At 47.1% G+C, this 19,217-nt stretch overlaps 1 protein-coding gene across 8 annotated transcripts in view; it reads right to left on the bottom strand.

The window, feature by feature from the left end:
- The window catches only part of TIAM1 (TIAM Rac1 associated GEF 1), a 382,305-nt gene that overhangs the window by 114,064 nt on the left and 249,024 nt on the right, over positions 1-19,217 (bottom strand). For all 8 annotated transcript variants that reach the window (XM_042999074.1, XM_042999077.1, XM_015542057.2 and 5 more), the window contains one exon: positions 4,876-5,323. In XM_042999074.1, the coding sequence (XP_042855008.1) occupies positions 4,876-5,323 (448 nt within the window). The remainder of the gene's footprint in view (positions 1-4,875; positions 5,324-19,217) is intronic.

Raw genomic sequence — 19,217 nt, 5'->3', positions numbered from 1 at the left:
ATGTTCTCTAGAAATAAACCATGTCCTGTTCCTACTGAAAGAAAAAATGGCAGGCGCACATATGAAGGCCTGGGGTGGGGGGGGGGTGGTGGTGCTCAAGACCTGGTCCGCACTTAATGGCCCTGTGAAACTAATGAGACAGAAACAATAAAAACCTCCCATAGATTTATGCCAAGGTGGCTTCAGTGAATGGCCTCCATGGTCTCCTTAATGTGAGGCTCACTTTCATAGTAATTACTACCTGAACATTTACTGTCAACTAATCAAAACCACATTCAGGGAAAGCGTGGGCCCCACTTTATGTGACTGACAAAGCCCCTGAAAGTACAATCTATTCAGCCGTAAGAGGGGTTTCTTCCATAACGTAAATTTGCGCATATGTGATTAGTAACGCAGAATGATGGGTATCGATGGAAAAGTCACATTAGTTCAGAGGCAATTTTTCTTAGCCCATAATATTTCACATTCACATGGTAACAGCTGCTGAAATGCAAAGTCCCCAAACACAGCCGAATACAGCACAGTGGCAGATGCCATGTCCACGCACTGCACGAATTCTCCCTTGGCAGAGTTTCCCAAAAGCTTTCCTCACAAGTCCTACCGTATGGTGGTCCTAGGCTTTACGGTTTCTTCTTTCCTGTTCTTGTCTCGATAATCCAGGTGTTTTGATTCCTCTTTCTACCCGCTCGTGTCATATTCACTTTTTTATCTTAATTGTTTTAAGTTTATTTATTTATTTGGAGAGAGAGAGAGAGAGAGAGAGAGAGCAAGCATGCACAGGAGAGAGGCAGAGAGAGAGGGAGAAAGAATCCCAAGCAGGCTCTGAGCTTTTAGCACAGAGCCCGATTTGGGGCTCAGTCTCACAAACTGTGAGACCATGACCAGAGCCAGTATCAAGAGTTGGACGCTTAACCAACTGAGCCACTCAGGTATCCCATATATTCTCTTTTTTCTTAAAGGTGAAGTCCGATGTTTTCTATAGTATTTACTGCTAAAAAGTAAGATGCCAACTATGTGAATATTTTTAGCAGCAGATTTAGTTATCCGTCCATCCATCTATCTCTCCGTCTATCCGGCATTGGGTTAAAAAATTGCAAGCACGTAATTGAATTACTTACCTATTGAGTATTCTGCCCCAACCTTGTTTTTCCCATAATCCCTGTTATTGTGAAGATCTCAGGTCTTTTCAGAAACCCATGTAACCCATGGTAGAATCATCTGAACCTATTTCTACTTCTTAAGCTAACACAGACTCAGAGATAAATATAAGAAAGAAAATGGAAAGGGGACGCCATTTTTCTCCAAATCAGAGGTTCTTGAAGTGTGGCAATCTTGCCCTTGAGGGGACATGTGGCAACGTCTGGAGACATTTTTGGCTCTGTCACTGGGTGTAGGGGGTGGGGGAGGAGGTGCCACTGGCATCCAGCAGGTAGAGGACAGGGATCCTGCTAAACACCCTACGGCACCCGGGATAGCACCCCACAACAAAGAATTTTCCAGAAAATGTCAAGAGTGCCCCCGTTACGAAACCCCGCTCTGATCTTTAGGACGAACACTACAGTCATGATTAGCAGATTGTGAGCAGAGAAGGAGAAACACAGCTGTACCGGAGGGTGAGGACAGAGAAGGAGGCCTGTGGATAATGGAGAGGGGACATCCGCGAACCTTGGCACGTGCAAACATTGAACACTTTATACAGTCTCCTCAAGTGGCTGTTTTTAGAATCTCCCGAAGTTGGTTTACAATCACCCACGACAGCAGGTGGTTAAAATCGGCTTTTCCTCTAATTATCTCCTTGCTCCAGTGAGGAGACGCACACGAAGCAACACATCCAGGACCCACATGCTCCCTGAGCAAGTCCACCGGCCCTCAACTTCACTCGAGCGTCATCTGTATGCTCGGCAGTTGTCGACAGAGACACCCCAGAGGTTCGTGCTAAATGAGATCTTTTTTTAAAAAAATTAATTATTCTGTCTAAAGTGAAAGAATCTTTGGAGAAATCTACCCCCACGGCTCCCAGGTGCTCTGCTTTTGATTTCATGATATCCAAGGGTTGCTAAGAAAGAAAGAAAAAAAAAAAAAAAAAAAAACCAGCAGCACGTTGTGCCTTTGAGTGGCAAGGACGAGCCGTGAGCATGTCAATATATAATGGGAACCCGTCAGGATTAAGAAACGAAGGACTCAGTGGCTCTGGGTTCTGGGCCTGGATCCTGACAGACTGTGTCACTCAGATCTGGGTCACCAAGAAAGTGAAGGCTCCCTCCTCTAATGGGCTCCTGAGCTGGGCTCCAAAATGCCTGCACGCTGGCTTCCGGGATCATTTATTCTCTAAGGGAACGGCAGAAACAAAACAGTTCCCTCTTCTGTGTCCGAAGTTAAAAATCACCTAATTATTGTTATTCTCTGACACGGACACTGGTGTTCTCGAACTTAGTGCCAGAATGATGTGGGAAGCTTGTTTCACACGTACATCCGGGGCCTGTCATGGGCTGAATTCTATCACCCCAAATTCCTATGTTAAAGTCCTAATCCAGTACCTCAGAAAGTGGCCATATCTGGAAGTAGGATTGTAAAAAGAGGTCATTACAATCAAAAGAGGTCATACGAGTGAGCCCTAATCCAATCTAACTGCCGTTCTTATAAGAAGGGGGAATTGGGGGGCACCTGGGTGGCTCAGTTGGTTGAGCGTCCGACTTCGGCTCAGGTCACGATCTCACGGTTCGTGAGTTCGAACCCTGCGTTGGGCTCTGGGCTGATGGCTCAGAGCCTGGAGCCTGCTTCCGATTCTGTGTCTCCCTCTCTCTCTGCCCCTCCCCCATTCATGCTCTGTCTCTCTCTGTCTCAAAAATAAATAAACATTAAAAAAAAAAAAAAAAAAAAAGAAGGGGGAATTGGGCCACAGACAGGCAGAAGGGGAAAGCCATGAGAAGACACTGGAAGAAGACAGCCTTCTAGAAGCCAAGGAGGGAGATGGCAGCAAGCACCAATCCCACTCACACCTTGATTTCCTCCCGCCTCCAGAACTGTGAGAACATAAATTTCTTTAGTTAAACCAGTCAGTCTGTGGTACTTTGAGACAGCAGCCCTAATACAGGGCGGGGGGGGTGGGGGGTGGGGGGTGGGTGTGCCTCCATTTTTCTGCAGGAATGTGGCCCCGGTGGTGACCACAGGGACTAAGATCATGCTCTGGGAATAGCTGAGCAACAGGACAGAAGGAGCCTGGGACCCAGATGACTCAGAGGAAGGAGTCACCACAACGACTTCAGACGGTCTACCCCTGGTAGATGGGAGGAAAATCAGTACCATCTTGTTTAACACGTTGTCACTGTGGGTCTCTGTGACATGCAGCAAAGCGTACAGTCTAGTTAACAAGCTCCCATCTCGTCTCACCAGGCGGTGAAGCAACAGTTGGCACCAATAGTAATGGGGCCAGCCTACACCTTGCTTGTCCTTCCAGGATTGGCCTGCGCACCACCACAGACTCCAGGGCATCCTGTGCCTCTAGGACTGGGTGTCCCCGACACCAGCCACAGTTGATGCGATTGAGTATGGAATGGTTCAGTGTGTGCCACATCTGGAAAGCCCAGGCTCCCTCCTGCACTTGCCCTTCATGCCTGTTAACCTATCTAGCCTGTCCTGCCAAACCCTACCCCTGTTTCAAATGGAGCTTGTGACAAAAAGTCTAAGTGGCCTTCAAGTATTCCTTTTAAGACACAGAGCTCAGAGGTGCCCGGGTAACTCAGCCGGTTAAGCCTCCGACTCTTGCTCTCGGCTCAGGTCATGATCTCACGGTTTGTGAGTCCGAGCCCCTCATCGGGCTCTGCGCGGACAGCGTGGAGGCTGCTTGGGATTCTGTCTCCCTCTCCTCCCCCCACCCCCTCCGCCACCGCACCCGTCCTCTCTCTCTCTCAATAAATAAGTAAACCTAAAAATTTTTTTTAAAAAAGGCACAGAGCTCACAAATGCATTATGACTTTTATACTACTGAGACACGTGCAGACGTGCACAAGAGCATATACACCTGCTTCAAAAGTGTATATTCAATGTGTGACTGTACAACAGTGACTTTTCACAAACATATGATGGCTCAGACATTCTATTATGCATTAGGTCAAACCTTATGAAATCAGTGATATTCCATCATTTTTTTTTAAGCCTAAAAACATAGTAATTTCTTGGGCTTCAAACTAATGACTTTGCCTCTACGACAGTCACTTCAGGGGGCACTCCAATGCCTTGAATAATTAAGAGAAATTTTTTTTGGAACATGTCCCTCGAAACTGTCATCCCAAGCAGCTGTATATAGGAGGAAACTGGGTTAGTGATGCTCCTCTAGCTTAAGGGTGAAAAAGTGAAGAAAACAGCTGGTGGGGAGGCCGGGGTGGGGAGTTACTAAATAAGCAAGGAACATAAAGTTTCAGTTAAGTGAGATGATTGCATCCCAGAGATCGGCTCTACAGTCAATGATAATGTAACATACGCCTAAAAACTTAAGATCTCACGCTAAGTATTCTTATCACAATAAAAAAAAAAAACTGGTTAAAACTGATACAAAATAGGGGCGTCTGGGTGGCTCAGTCCGTTAAGCGTCTGACTCTTGACTCTGGCTCAGGTCATGATCTCACGGTAGGTGCGATCAAGCCCTGTGTGGGGTTCTATGCTGACAGTACAGAGCCTGCTTGGGATTTTCTCTCTCTCTCTCTCTCTCTCCCCCCATCCCTTGCTCTCTTTCTCTCAAGAAATAAAGAGTTTTTTAAGCTTTAAAAAAATTGGTATAAAATACAAACTCCACGTAATTAAGAAACATCATGTGCGCAGGTGCACCAAGGAGCGCCGGTGCATCACGCTCCGGGGGTGCGGGGCTCCCGCTCCTACCTTTCAGGGACACCCAGTAGTGCTTCCACTTCCTCCGGGTGGCCGACTCCACCTTCTTGTTCTTCTTGTGCACCAGGAAGTTCTTGACGGCCAGCGCCCCGGCCTTGCGCACCGTGCCCTGCGCGGCCGTGAGCAGGATGTCCGACTGGCCCGGGGAGCTCAGGGTGCCGCTGCTCTGCTCGTCGCTGTGCGCCGAGCCCGCCTCCTCCAGGCTCTCGCTGTTGGTGGTGCTCATCTCCAGCTCCCGCCGGAAATTCTCGTACACCCCCTGGCGGGCCGCATCCCCCGTGGAGCTGCTGCCGCTGTCGCTGCCCACAAAGGCGCGGCCGGTGGGGGGCGAGTAGCTGGAGTTGGTGGCATTGGATCGCCTGGACAGGAGGTCCGTGTCGGTGGTGGCCCCTTCGATCCCGCTGTCCGCAAACTCACTGCCCTCGCCGGCATTAACATCCTTGGGAGCCGAAAAGGGAGAAAAAGAAGACGTACATCACGCAGAGAAGCAAGCCACAGACCGTGTGGCCGCAGGGCTGCGCGAGACCCACGGGGCGCTGCTGCTCCCACCCGGTCCTGGGCCAATGACTCCTCAAGCCCCCGACCCACGCGAACCTAACCTGCCCGCAGAGCGGCTCAGGAAGACCACCACGCCACCCTGGCGTGAATCTGAACAGGCTGAAATGTTCAAGAAATTTATGTATTTAAAAACAAGGAACGTTCCACAGAACTCACCATGTATCTGACTTAGGTAATTAACTAATTGGCGAATCCGCTACTGAGCTTCTCCCACCGCCGTGGCTGGGCGCCCCTCATCAGTCTGCCCTAAACTCCAGGAAATTCTGCAGGCTGATCAGTGCTTGCAGAGGTGGGGGTTACAATGGAGAACAAGGTCTTTACAGCTAATACTTTTTTTCCCCTCTTTTTTTTTTTTTTTAATAAAGAGCCTGGAGTTAGGAGTCTGTTTTGTAATGTGGGGACTAAAAAGATACCTAGCATACCGCCTCACCCACTCACCCAGCAAGGACCCATGTCCCACGAGCAGGCAAGAGTCCTCATGCTGGAACCAGCTTCACTTCTTGAAAACAAGCAGCCTCTCACCCTGCATGGAGCTAAATAAGTCTGTGGGGCCCACAGCTCCAGTACAGGCTCTCCAATTACCTTGCCCTTTCAAAGCCGGGATGCTAAAAGCCCAAAGCAAGCTACTCACTGCCCCCGGGCCAAGTGACAGCTTGCGGCAACTGCCAGTGTGGGGGGGGGGTATCAATTCCCAGTCTGAAAACATTTGGAACTTCCAAAGCACAGTCCCTGCTCTCAGGTTGAACACTTCCGGGACACAGACAGGTCTGTTCTTAAATCAGAGTCTTAACTGCACTAAAGTGCGACCGGCATATCCATAAGCAATAATTAAATAATGGTAGTCATCAAGGAAGGATAATGACAGCACTATTGGACAGGACAGCTCAACAGTCTCACGGATAAGAAGTCAGACTGATTTTTCTCAAAGGAAGAGAACAGGAACAGAGGTCTGACATAGTGGTATAGAAGGTAAAGTAATACATGCTTTGGGGATTTAACCATTTTTTGAGCCTTAAGTCTCATAAGCATCTAATTATGGTTCGAAAATGTAAAAACTGACAGTTCTGGGTTGGCATAAAAATGAATGCTTTGGGCTCAAATATTTGCTGAGAGGCAGTGGGGCCGGATGAACCAAGCCACAGACGAGCACTGTCCTGCACGAAGCCCAGACAGGTGCTGAGCCCGGATCTCTAAGCATCACAGGCAGTTCTAAGTTAGGGCCTCAAAGTTCACTTCACCTTCATCATGAATAGATACTAAGTGAACAACTGAAAGATGGGCGTAGCCAGATGTGACAAACAGGAGACCCAGAACGACAAATGCTCTATGATTCACTCGTGTGGAATCTAAAAATGTTGAATTCAGGGGCGCCTGGGTGGCTCAGTCGGTTAAGCATCCGACTTCAACTCAGGTCAAGATCTCACGGTCTGTAAGTTCAAGCCCCACGTCAGGCTCTGGGCTGATGGCTCAGAGCCTGGAGCCTGCTTCCGATTCTGTGTCTCCCTCTCTCTCTGCCCCTCCTCCGTTCATGTTCTGTCTCTCTCTGTCTCAAAAATAAATAAATGTTAAAAAAAAAATTTAAATAAATAAATAAATTATATATATATATACATATATATATATATATATATATGTATATATATATATACACACACACACATACATACATATATATAAGAATGTTGAATTCATAGAGCAGAGAGTGGAACAGTGGCTGCCCGGGGGTGGGGGGAAATGGGGAGATGTTGGTCAAAGGGTACAAACTCAGCTATAAAATTAGTAAGTTCTACGAATCTAATGTGCAGCATGGTGTGTGTGTGTGTGTGTGTGTATATATATATATATATATATATATATATATATAGTGAATACTGTACGTACACTTGAAATTTACTAGGGGAGCAGATCTTAAGTGTTTTCGCCACAAAAGAAAAAAGATAACTGTGTGAGGTGATGAATGTGTTAATTAACTTGATTGTGGTCATCATTTCACAATGTATACATATATTAAATCATTATATTGTGCACCTTCAAAAACAACGACAAAGAGAACTGTATGCAAAAGGAGGAAAATACGTAACTTTATAGTGGATATAGCTGCAAATGCTATCTCAGCCAGGTGTTTAAGGTTAACTGGGAACCCTCTCTACTATCTACAACTGTTCTGGAAGGAAGGAAGGAAAGAAGGAAGGAAGGAAGGAAGAAAGAAAGAAAGAAAGAAAGAAAGAAAGAAAGAAAGAAAGAAAAAAGAAAGAAAGGAAGGAAGAAAAGGGGCATCTGAGTGGCTCAGTCGGTTAAGCATCCGACTTCAACTCAGGTCACCATCTCACGGTTTGTGAGTTCAAGCCCCACATTGGGCTCTGTGCTCACAGCACAGAGCCTGCTCCGGATCCCCTGTATCCTTCTCTCTCTCTGCTCCTCCCGCTTGCTCTCAAAAATAAACATTAAAAAAAAAGAAAAAGAAGAAAGAAAAGAATAAAACGAGGAGGGACGACAGTAGCAGGAAGTAGCTAAGATATCTTCTAAGGACCAACTACATTTCCAGTGGAATTGAGACGCATGGGATTTACAGAGCCTTAAGGGGGATAAAGAAACTGTGGGTGCCACTCAGGGGCACACTGCCCTGCATCTGCTGTTCCCATCACTTTGCTATCTGCCGTCCCGCCTATTAACTGCCAGCAATGGTCAGGAAGGAGCCAGATCTAGTGGATAAACATCCTCTATACAAACAGAGAAACACAGTTAAGAACTCACATTTCCCCCAGCAGGGATACTGACTATGTCAATAAGACAGTAGGTAAATTCACCATTACTGATTACTCAAGATAACCATGAGTAGTGGGAGATGAGGAGTTTGTGAATTTCCTAAACATCTGGATTCATCTTCACGTGCCTCGATCTTTCTCTGGAAGAAGCAAAGCAATCCGCGACAAAGCCGCATCTAAAATGCAAAGAGGCGAGAAGCTTCTCTGTAAGACAGGGAGAGATCAGCTACATGGGTAACCTCCCTAGTCCATAAGAGAAAGGCCTCCGAACGTGGGGGAGAATGGAATCAAGGCGTCTCGCAATGCCCGGAGTTCAGCTGAGACAGCACCTCACAGATTCTGTCTCAATAGTCAACTCCATGCCTTGCCCCCCCCCCCTTTTTTTTGCCAACACTGCTTTTTCCAGGTTTTCCCAGCAAAATCTGAGTGACTATCTACATGCCTTAACTTGCCAGGCAAAGAGCTCAAAGCCCAAAGTTGGGGGAAGGGGAGAGAAGGGATAAAAGAGAAGGAGGGAAACAAGAAGAGACCGGACAGTCCAAACCCTCAAGAGCATGTGTCTTGACCGTCTACTCTCCCACAAACCATTTCCCCCTTTACAGAATGCCCTGAGGCCTCTATTGAAACTAGGAGTTAAGACCTCGGTAGACACTCACCTCTCTGTCAGACCTGAACATCTGCTCATAACAACTGATGCTCTAAGCTTGCAGTGGCCCAGGCTCTGTGTGTTCACCTCCCGGCCGACCACTAAACTAAGCAGAGGTGATTACCCCAGGTAGGAGGCCTGCTGGCCCCAGCCGAGCATGCATACCTATAGAACGCACAACCCGTGTAACCACCGAGGAATGCCCTGGACCAATGATCCAAGCCGACTCCACCTCGTCTCCACAAGTGGCTAAGCAGGCTAAGTGGTACACGTCCCCCACTGATATGTGACCCAGCCTGTTGGGAAACATGCCGGCTGCCCAGCCCCAGCCCCTATTTGGTCATGAAGCTTGGGATGTCCCAAATACTCAGAGGCCTGGATTATAGCATCATGGGAAGCCAGAGGTACTACTCAACACCTCAATGGTCAATGGAGGGCTCCCATGACACCAGCAATCTCCAACTGCAGTGTGGGGAAGAATTATCTGTAGAACTCTACTACCCAGATGCCTAAGTGCCACACGAGAAATACAAATTTATAGGTCTAGGACAAACCAAAGCCAGATACTCTGACAGAGAGGCTCTGGGTTCACACTTTGGTTTTTGTTTTTATTAAGTTTTCATCTTAATCCCAGTTAGTAAACATACAGTGTTGTATGTATGTTTCAGATGTACGATAGAGTCATTCAACATTTCCATACATCCCCCTGTGCTCATTGGGTTCACACTTTGCAAAACACCAGGCATCCCTCTATGGTTGCATCCCAGATGCCCATCATCCTCAGATGCCAGGATGCATTTCACTGTAAAGCGTTTTCCAACAGCTCAGAAGGAAGGCAGCACCGGGGTCACAGAAACATTCCTCGGTGGTCATCTTTCCAAGGGCTCCTCCTCCTACCCACCTCAGTCTCAGATTCTCTCTCTCTTCAGAAGCCCCTGAGAACCTCCCACTGTTCCCGGCAGCAAGGAATCTAGAAAACCAACCCCTGGGAAGAGTCTCATGGGAGCCTCAGCAGTGCTTGTAGCAAATGCAAGGTAGGTTCCTATATATCGCAGGAGACATCTTAGCATCTGATAGGTCCTAGTATTTAATCAGATACTGAATTTTAATTCAAAAGTCAAAGCACATCTGGGGCGCCTGGGTGGCTCAGTCGGTTGAGCGTCCGACTTCAGCTCAGGTCATGATCTCCCAGTTGACGAGTTCCAGCCCCGAGTCGGGCTGTGTGCTGACAGCTCAGAGCCTGGAGCCTGCTGTGTCTCTCTCTCTGCCCTTCCCCCCACTCATGTTCTCTGTCTCAAAAATAAAATAAACATTAAAACAATTTTTTTAAAAAAGCCAAAGGACATCAAGGGAAGTGGTAAGACCCTAGCTACACCAAGAAGTAACTCCCAACATGGTGCACGGTCTGGTTAGAGACTTCTAGGAAATTGCTCAAAATAAAGTCTCCGTGTTAGAAACACTCCACTGAAGAGGCTTCCGATTATACACAACATTCATGGGGTAGAGAGGCTGTTAAATCCTGCTCTCTCTGGACAAATCCTCCCAAGCCAGATTTTTAGAGCGCTCACCAGTTTCCACTGCACTGGCAGCTTCCCAGCATTAACGTATACACTTTCCTCTTGGATGCACAAGTGGCCAGCTGTAGCCCAAGGCCCGCTACAGCTGCGAGGCAACAAGAGTTTTCATAGTCATCATAGCTGGGCCACAAATGCCTAAATGAGCTCCAGTAGGAACATGGAGAAAGCAAGTGGCAAATTTCAAGCCCGTTTTCACCACCTCGGTAAAGCAAAGGGCCACGCAGCCCTTCCACGCAGAAGAGTGTGGGCTAATGATACACTGTGGCAAGGCTCAAGTTGTTTCGGGGGTGACTTGCGAAATAGTCTTAAGGACAGGGATTCTGTGTTAATGAAAGGTGAGCACAATTTTGAAAAGGTAATTAATTAGCCACAAAGTTCAAGGGCTGTGGGACAATTCAAGGACCAGTAAGATCAATCGATCAATCATTTACTGTAGTTGTAAGTTGAATACAATTAGAAACTATTTTGTTGGCAGGGCGCCTGGGTGGCTCAGTCGGTCAAGCATCTGACTTCGGCTCAGGTCATGATCTCGTGGTTTGTGAGTTCGAGCCCTGAGTCGGACTCTCTACTGTCAGCACAGAGCCCGCTTCAGATCCTCTGTCCACCCCCCCCCCCCGCCCCTCCCCTGCTCGCCCTTTCTCTCTCTCTCTCAAACAATGAACATTAAAAAAAGAAACAACCAACAACTATTTTGTTGGTTACTTTAATGTCCCTGATGAATCCAGCTTTACTTTCATATACCTGTATAGAGAAGCTCAGTCGAGAAGAGCTCACTGAATTTGTGGGTTGAGGAAATTTCAACCTGCAGAAGCTTTGAATTAGAACAATTTTTGCAGTGTTAAATAAATTCTAAAATACTCCTCCCTCCGAACACCTGGGCAGCTCAGTCAGTTAAGCATCTGACTGTTGATATGGGCTCGGGTCATGATCTCAAGGTTCATGAGATCAAGCCCCGCATTGGGCTCTGTGCTGACAGCAAGGAGCCTGCTTGGGATTCTCTCTCTCTCCCCATCTCTCTCTGCCTCTCTCTCTCAAAATAAATTTAAAAAACATTTAAAATAAAATAAAAATAAAAACAAAATAAAATCCTCCTCCCCTGATTTCTCATCTTATTTTTATCCCCAAAATGTAAGTAAGTACCCACCCCCCCCCCCCCACAGACACACACACATGCACACACATGAATGAATACTGTCTTTGGCTCCCAGCATTCCCTCCTTGGTATACTCAGTATATTCTTAGTATGCTCTTCCTTGGTAATCTCAGTATGGTCAATACTGATCCTAGGGAAGTTACTTTGGGCCAATTTGTGCCTCAGTTTCCCCATCTATAAAATGGGGATAACAACAGTCATCTATTCTTTAAGACACTTTATAAGATAATGTGGAGTTAATCCAACAAAAGTTTCTAGAACTGTGCCCAGCACATAGTACCTTCTCTGAAGTGTTAACTCTAATTACCATTCATTTCCATCCTCAGCCTTACTTTCATCTCAGCCCAAGGACAGAAGGCACTGGCTGACCTCACTCCCTAGCTCCCTGCACGAACATGGAAAAGAGGTGGCTGATGAAGAAACTGTGGAAAACAAGGGCTCCTGGGAAAAACAGGCCGACCAAGGTTGGTGCGAACCAATGAAACCCCTTTCAAGTATTTTCACATTCACACGACAGCATAATGACCTAAGAAAATGGTGACATTTTCTACACTGTAGATTGATAAGTCCTGGTCGCTGTCACTAATAATTGCCATTCCTGATTTGCTAGAAATATTGCAGTGCTACTTTTGCATTGCTGTAAGACTCCCCCCCCCCCCACCCCCAATGTCCACTGCCTTTTTGCATTTCTAATTCTGAAGTTTGTAAATTCTACCCCTGGGCTTCCCGCTATCAGTCCCCGTGCACATGTCCCAACTCCTTTTGAGGCATTTCTGAAACCCGACTCTATTTCCCCCTTCTCCCTTTCCCAAGGCAAAATTTCCAGACCTTGTTATGTTTCCAAAACCTCTTCCCTTTTTCTCTAATGATTCCCAATGGGAGTGACTCAAAATTTCTCTCAATCACAAGGACGGGAAGTGACGTTTTTACCGTTGCTAAAAAGCGAGGCAGAAGTAAGTTGGCAAAGGCTTGGCACGTTGCTTCAGGTGACTGCAACGCGGGGACCGCCTTTCTGTCTACGTCAGTGAATCATCTTCTCTCTTTTCATCTGGGTTTCTATGTAGGTGCCTCGAACCCTGTAGTCATCCTTCCCCTCATCCTTCCCCTCCCCACGATGTATCTATCACATGGTCCCGCAGGCTCCTGGCGACCTTTCTTAGAGCCACACCTCTGGTTCGGCAACAAGCTGTCTCTTCCCTCATCCTTCCTCACTGCACCCTGCACGCCAGCTGCTAGGTAACCTCCCAGGAGCGCACGGAAGGCCCCTCAGCCTGCCTTTCAAAGCCCCCAGCGAATGTCCAGCCCTCGCACTGGAGCGCTGGATGTACCTGAAACTGAAGGAGTCATTGCAGCGCACGTTCCCAACCTTTCTCGCTTTCAGGAGTGCTTACCCTTCAAGGCTCGGATCCCACCCCTCCCTTCCACAGCTTGAAGAGGTTTCTTTCCCTCCTCCAGTTGCCAGGCCATCTTCTCTGCAGCATCTCAACCCCCTTCCCCGCCCCCGCTGTGCTCCGGACACACTGGCCTCTTCACTATGCCCCAAACACAAAGGGCACATTCCCACCTTCCAAGTCAGTGGCCACTTTTCCTTCGAGTCTCTACCCAAGTCTGCTCTCCAGAGGGAGCCAGGCCTGACCACCCTGTCTCAAATTGCCTCCCGTGTCCCCCATTACTGCATCTTCCTGGCCCTGCTCTCCGTCCCACAGCATGTTGAATGCTTCTTATGCTAATTGTGTTCTGCGTATACACCCCCATTTCACCCTGAACTAGCCAGAAGAGCTCAGGGACCTTTTCTTGTTGACACATCCCCAAGGGCACTTCAAACAAATAAACCCACCTTGGAATGAATGAACTGCTGTTCATGTTCTGCCAGAATCTCCGAACAGGGAAAACAGTTTCTCGCGGATTACATTTTGGTTGATTTAAATGGTTTAGTCATTTCCAGGTTCAGCTCATGCTCGGCTATGGCTGAGGTGACAAATCAATCCTACTTCTCATGCTTAACTTTGCAATCTACAAGCAATCCCATTTGATTATGTTGTCTATGGGAACAACCAGACTTGATTTAATATTTTTAACTTAATTTTTTTTTTTAATAGAGCAAATTAAGAAAGACATGATGGGCTGGCCTACGGCCCATCTTAGATAATCTGCCAACAGTGGTCCAAAGCAAACGGGGCCCAAATGATGATGGAAAGCCTATAGTGGCTCTTTCCTAAGTTCTACCTTGGGCTACATGGAGACCCTCTTAGCTCTTTCATAGCAGGCTGGCTGGGAGGGCGCTAAACTCCCAATCCCAACCCCTCCTCCTCCCCAGTGATGCTAGGAAACCAGCATTTTCATCAAGGGACACAGTTCCTCCTCTTCAAGCACTAAACTAAAAATGTGAATTTCAAAGGCTTGAACTTCCCCAGCCTACATTAGCATAAACGAGCAGCTCTCAAAGTGTGGACCAGGGATCCTTAGATCATTTCAGGGTAGACGGGGGCTCTCCCTTTTCCAAATACCTGGGCGAGGCCACATTTTCCCCCTACCGCCTCACCAAACTAGCATATCACAAGAGAGTGAATGCAGAAGCAGATAGGCGACTGTCAGGTCTTATCTGCCAGAAACTGCAGAGGTTTGCAAAATGTAAAATAACACCTCTCTTCCCACTAATTTTTTTAAATTTTAGAAAAACAAGAAATTTAAATAAAAAGTTACTTGCGTGAACACGTAATGGGTGTATTAGGGCTATTTTACAACAACTCAACGAGCATTTTCTTTACTTTTCTTTTTCAATTTCTAATATGATAACTATGTATGCATATAACCCAGAAACAGAAGTCTTCTGGAGTCTGCCATACTTTTTAAGAGTTCAAAGGGGTCTGAAACGCCTGACAGACCCACCCCTCAACCACCTACTCACCCCACCCACTTCCCAAAAGGAGATCTTGCCGAACACGGATGGGCTTGCTTTCAAAACTACCTCATTGCTTAACGGAGATGCCAGAAAAGAGGAAGGTCAAGGGGAAAGCAAAAAAGCAGCACCAAACAGCAGTCGGAGAAGGGAAGGAAGGGAGGGTTTGTTGTTGTTGCTGTTTAATTTTATACGAAAATACATTGTTTTGTGAAGAATTAACCTGAGGTTATTAACCAGAAGCTTCTAGATGGACTTTGGGGAAACCATGGAGCCCCAGGAATTGAATGCAGAAGGGGGGTCCATGTGTTTCTCTAAGAAAAAGATCCAAATTTTTTATACAATTCTCAAAGGAGTCTGTGACCAGAGGTTAAGCATCTCTTGGATGCTGAGGTCAGGGAACATACTTATTCCTGAGCCATTTTTAAGTGGAAAGCAAAATCAAAATTTAAACACCAACACAATTTTCCAAGGAACTCAAGATCGTCTTCTGACAATGCTGTACCCTCTACGTTGCTGAAATCACGGATTCTGTGACTTGCTTCTCCAAACCAGAAAGCAAAGCTTTCTTCTAAAGCTGTTGTGAACACCTCTCAGGAACCACCGTCTCGGGCTATGGGGGTGGATATTCCTGTGTTCTTTTCAGCCAATCACCCTTTTTTGCTTCTGTACCAGAACTAAGGATTCTCATCTTAAAATCTGAGGACACAGGAGTTGAAATCTGTTCAAGAATGAGAGGTCGCATGCCGTGGGATGTGGGATTCTGAAGAATGACCCTGGGTCAGTGAGGCAGGAGACCTGGATTTTCATCTAGTTGGGACACCTTGTCACCTCATCTCTTTACATACACTTCTTCCCATGAAAAGCAAGGGGGCTGGACACAGAGGTGATCTGTGAGCTGGAAATCAGGCTGAAATGAATCCCTGCCAGTGGCCCACAGAGACCAGAAGCTCTGGTCTTACCGGTGGAGAGCTCTCTTGCCTTACCCCGTTCCCACTCCATACTACAGTATGAAGGATTTCTGGGAACACTGAGGTAGTCAAATACTGCACAAACACACGAACCTACCAAGAGCGTCACATCTCCACAAGGGGCGCTGAGCAGCGTCCCCTCGCTGTCTCAAGGCTGTGTCTCCCTGAGACATTCTTGGTACAGCTGCTCCCATTCTCATCTCCTAAGAGGATGAATGAAGCTCTCCTCACAAGTTATGCACAATGGAGCCAAGCCAAAGCTTCCCTCTGAAACACGGAACCTGGCTAAAAGACGCCCCATCAGTTGGCGGTTTTCTCCTTCCACCTCACCCACTGAAAGTCTCAGGCATAGAGGAGGGCTGAGCTCTAAAATATTAAGTCAAACTTTTCCATCGCAACTAATGATCATTATTGACTAAGCCTGTACAGTGTGCAAGATACTGTGCCGGGAGTTTCGCGTTCTCTCGTGTGGAACTCACATTACCCTATTTAAAGAGGCACCGAGATCCATCTAGATTACACGATCAACAGATAACAGGGCTCAAACGGACAAGCTCAGATCTGCTGGATTTCAGAACCTCTCTGCGTGACACCAGGCTGCCCCAACTCTGTTAACCACAGGAATTATCAAGACGGTAAAAGTTCAGTCCGAAAGACCGGTAATGCATCAATTAAATCAAGGGGCAGTTTCCTCTGTATTTCTGCAGAAATCAATACAAGTAAACTCTGCTTTAAGTGGTGTGGGTAAACCCTCCCAACAAATGAATACCAAACTGATTCGCAAGACAAATTTTTAGGCATGGTGCATGCGCACACACACACACACACACACACACACACACATACTCTCAAACATACTGAATTAAACAAATAACTCCTCAGCACTCACTGTGCAGCAGACATATGACATGTGTCACTTTTTAAAACCTAAACATGCACTCCAGTGCCTCATGTTTTAGTAACACATCCAACTACTGAACAAATACAAAAACAGGGAAAACGGTCAAAAACTCTTTTTCAATCATTTTCAAATCAAATTAAGTTGTTCGCATTATTTCAGATAAAACATATTTTATCCCAGGCTCAGAGGCCATGCTCTGGGGCCAAATGTCTGCCAGAAACTCTTCTTTCTGGGGAGTCAAATTGCTGACAGACAATTCCAGATTCAACTACATCACCAGGGCAGATGAGGCGACTTTAATGTCTATGATCCAAGCACGCTGGAGAGATCCCCTGGGTCAGAAACTTTTACCAACAACAACAACACAAAAAAGAACAAAAAAAGAATTCTTTTCAAGGAAGCTTCCACACCCACCGTCTCTTAAAATACACTGTTTGGAACATAGTGGGTTCTCAAGAAATCGCGTTGGATGAACACGCCAAACTTAGACTAGGAAGCGTGGGCGGAGGGATAGTGTTGTGCATAATTCTGGGGTTTGTTTCAAGTCATTAAAGATCCTCACTCAACATATAAAGTCAATACGAAAATAATACTTCCGTTTGTTTTACAGACTCCGCCAAAGGTTTCCATACGCAGTATCCCATTTGGTTCTCCTAGTGGTCCTGTCCGAGGCTGGCGGCACTCACCCTGGACAGAGAAGGAGCCCGTGGTGCACGCAAGATGGAGAGACTTGCCCAAGGTCACCGGTCAGTGAGGAGTGAGCCAGGATGTAAATGGAGTCGTCAGGACGCCTCGTCTGTTGCACTCTGCATTACATTAAGCTGCCTAAGCAGTGACTTTATGAGACCACATTCAGATGATCTCACTTCCATATATTAACGATTTTAGAAGGCGACAAGCCAAAGATGGAGACGTCATAGAACAATTACACGTGAGCGCTTTCAGTGGCACCCGCTCTGAAGGAGAGAACCGCTCTGCCCCTCTCTTTTGGGTGCAGTCGGCCGTGACTCAAAGGCTCAAAGCCCCACCCGCGGGGTGTGGGGTGAGGCAGAGGGTCCAGCCGTCCCCTGCAGTGGAGACCCGGAGCCAGAATACGGCCAGGCGTGCCTCTCAAATCCCACACAGAATATGCGCTACCGTGGCACTGTTCCAGGGAAAGGGGACAGTCACAGGTGATGTTCCCCTTCTCTGAACTCTGAAGGCCGGCAGACCATCTCTTTGTATCAGCTCTGTGTGGCTCACTCAGTGGAGCATCCGACTTCGGCTGAGGTCATGATCGCACGGTTCGTGAGTTCGAGCCCTGCGTTGGGCTCTGTGCTGACAGCTCAGAGCCTGGAGCCTGCTTTGGATTCTGTGTGTGTGTCTCTCTCTCTCTCTCAAAAATAAACAAACATTTTTAAAAATCTAAAAAAAAAAAAACAAGGAAGGAAGGAAGTTCTGACATGTGCTACAACAATGCATGAACCTTGAGGGCATGATGCTAAAGGAAAGACGTCAATCACAAAAAAGGCAAATACTACATGATTCCACTTATATGAGGTCCCTATAGTAGTCAAATTCAGAGATGCAAAATAGAATGCTGGTTGCCCGGGGCTGGGCGGGGGTTGGGGGTGAGGAGAGAGGTTGGGTACTGGGCTTCAGTTTTGCAATACGGAAAGGGTTCTGGAGATGGATGGTGGTGATGGCCGCACAGCAGTGTGGAGGGACTTAATGCCAGCGCACTGGACACTTAAAAACGGTCAGCATGGTGGGGCGCCTGAGTGGCTCAGTCGGTTGAGCGTCCAACTTCGGCTCAGGTCATGATCTCATGGTCTGTGGGTTCGAGCCCCACGTCGGGCTCTGTGCTGACAACACAGAGCCCGGAGCCTGCCTCTGATTCTGTGTCTCCCTCTCTCTCTGCCCCTCCCCCGCTGATGCTCTGTCTCTCTCTCTCTCTCTCTCTCTCTCTCTGTGTCAAAAATAAATAACATTAAAAATTTTTTTTTAAATGGTCAACGTGATAAATGTTATGGGTATATTTTTCCCACAATGAAACATAATTTTAAAAAGAAAAGGAGGGGAGAGGTCAAACACGTTCCCTTTAGTTCATATAAACCCAGAGGAACATACAGTTAACTTTTAATTATTTAAATACAGAAATCTAGAGCAGTAAAAGAAAAAACAAAACAAAACTACCCCTGATGACCTATACATGAGAACTTAAAATTCCAAAGTAGGGGAACCTGGGAGGCTCGGTCGGTTAAGCACACGACTCTCCATTTCGGCTCAGGTCGTGGTCTCATGGTTTTGTGGGTTCAAGCCCCCCATCAGGCTCTGTACTGACAGAGCAGAGCCAGCTTGGAATTCTCTCTGTGCCCCTCCCCCATTCATGCTGTCCCGGTCCCTCTCAAAAAATAAACTTAAAAAAATTTTTTTTATTTAAAAAATAAAATTCCAAGATAAAATTAGCAACCTGAGATTTTGAACACTTAAAAAAATCTGCTCTCCAGCAAGAACACAGAGAGTCTGACGCCAATTTTCTTTGTCTCCTTCCTTAGGTTCTCCACCATCTGCCCATCATACTTAGACCCCCTTTCCGAGAGAACTTCACCTTGAAATGCCTGTTTTGCTCGCACGGGAGCAGTACCAGAGGTACACCGACCACTGGTCGGGTCAGAGGGCACCTGCTGTTCCCCGGCAGACCGCACTGCCGTTAGCCGGTCACCCTGGTGGCTGACATGCCTTTCGACGCAAATGGGCTTGATCTGGATTTCTGATCCGAAGCCCCATCCTGCAAACCACGAGCCTACCCTTGACCCAAGCCAGGCCTCCCAGAACTCTGCTACGGGGGCACAGCAGGACCAGAAGAGGACTCTGGTCCCAC

The sequence above is a fragment of the Panthera tigris genome, chromosome C2 (assembly GCF_018350195.1).
Source record: "Panthera tigris isolate Pti1 chromosome C2, P.tigris_Pti1_mat1.1, whole genome shotgun sequence".
NCBI lineage: Eukaryota > Metazoa > Chordata > Mammalia > Carnivora > Felidae > Panthera > Panthera tigris.
Note: the sequence above shows the minus strand (reverse complement) of the source record. Positions and strands in the feature narration are given on the sequence as shown.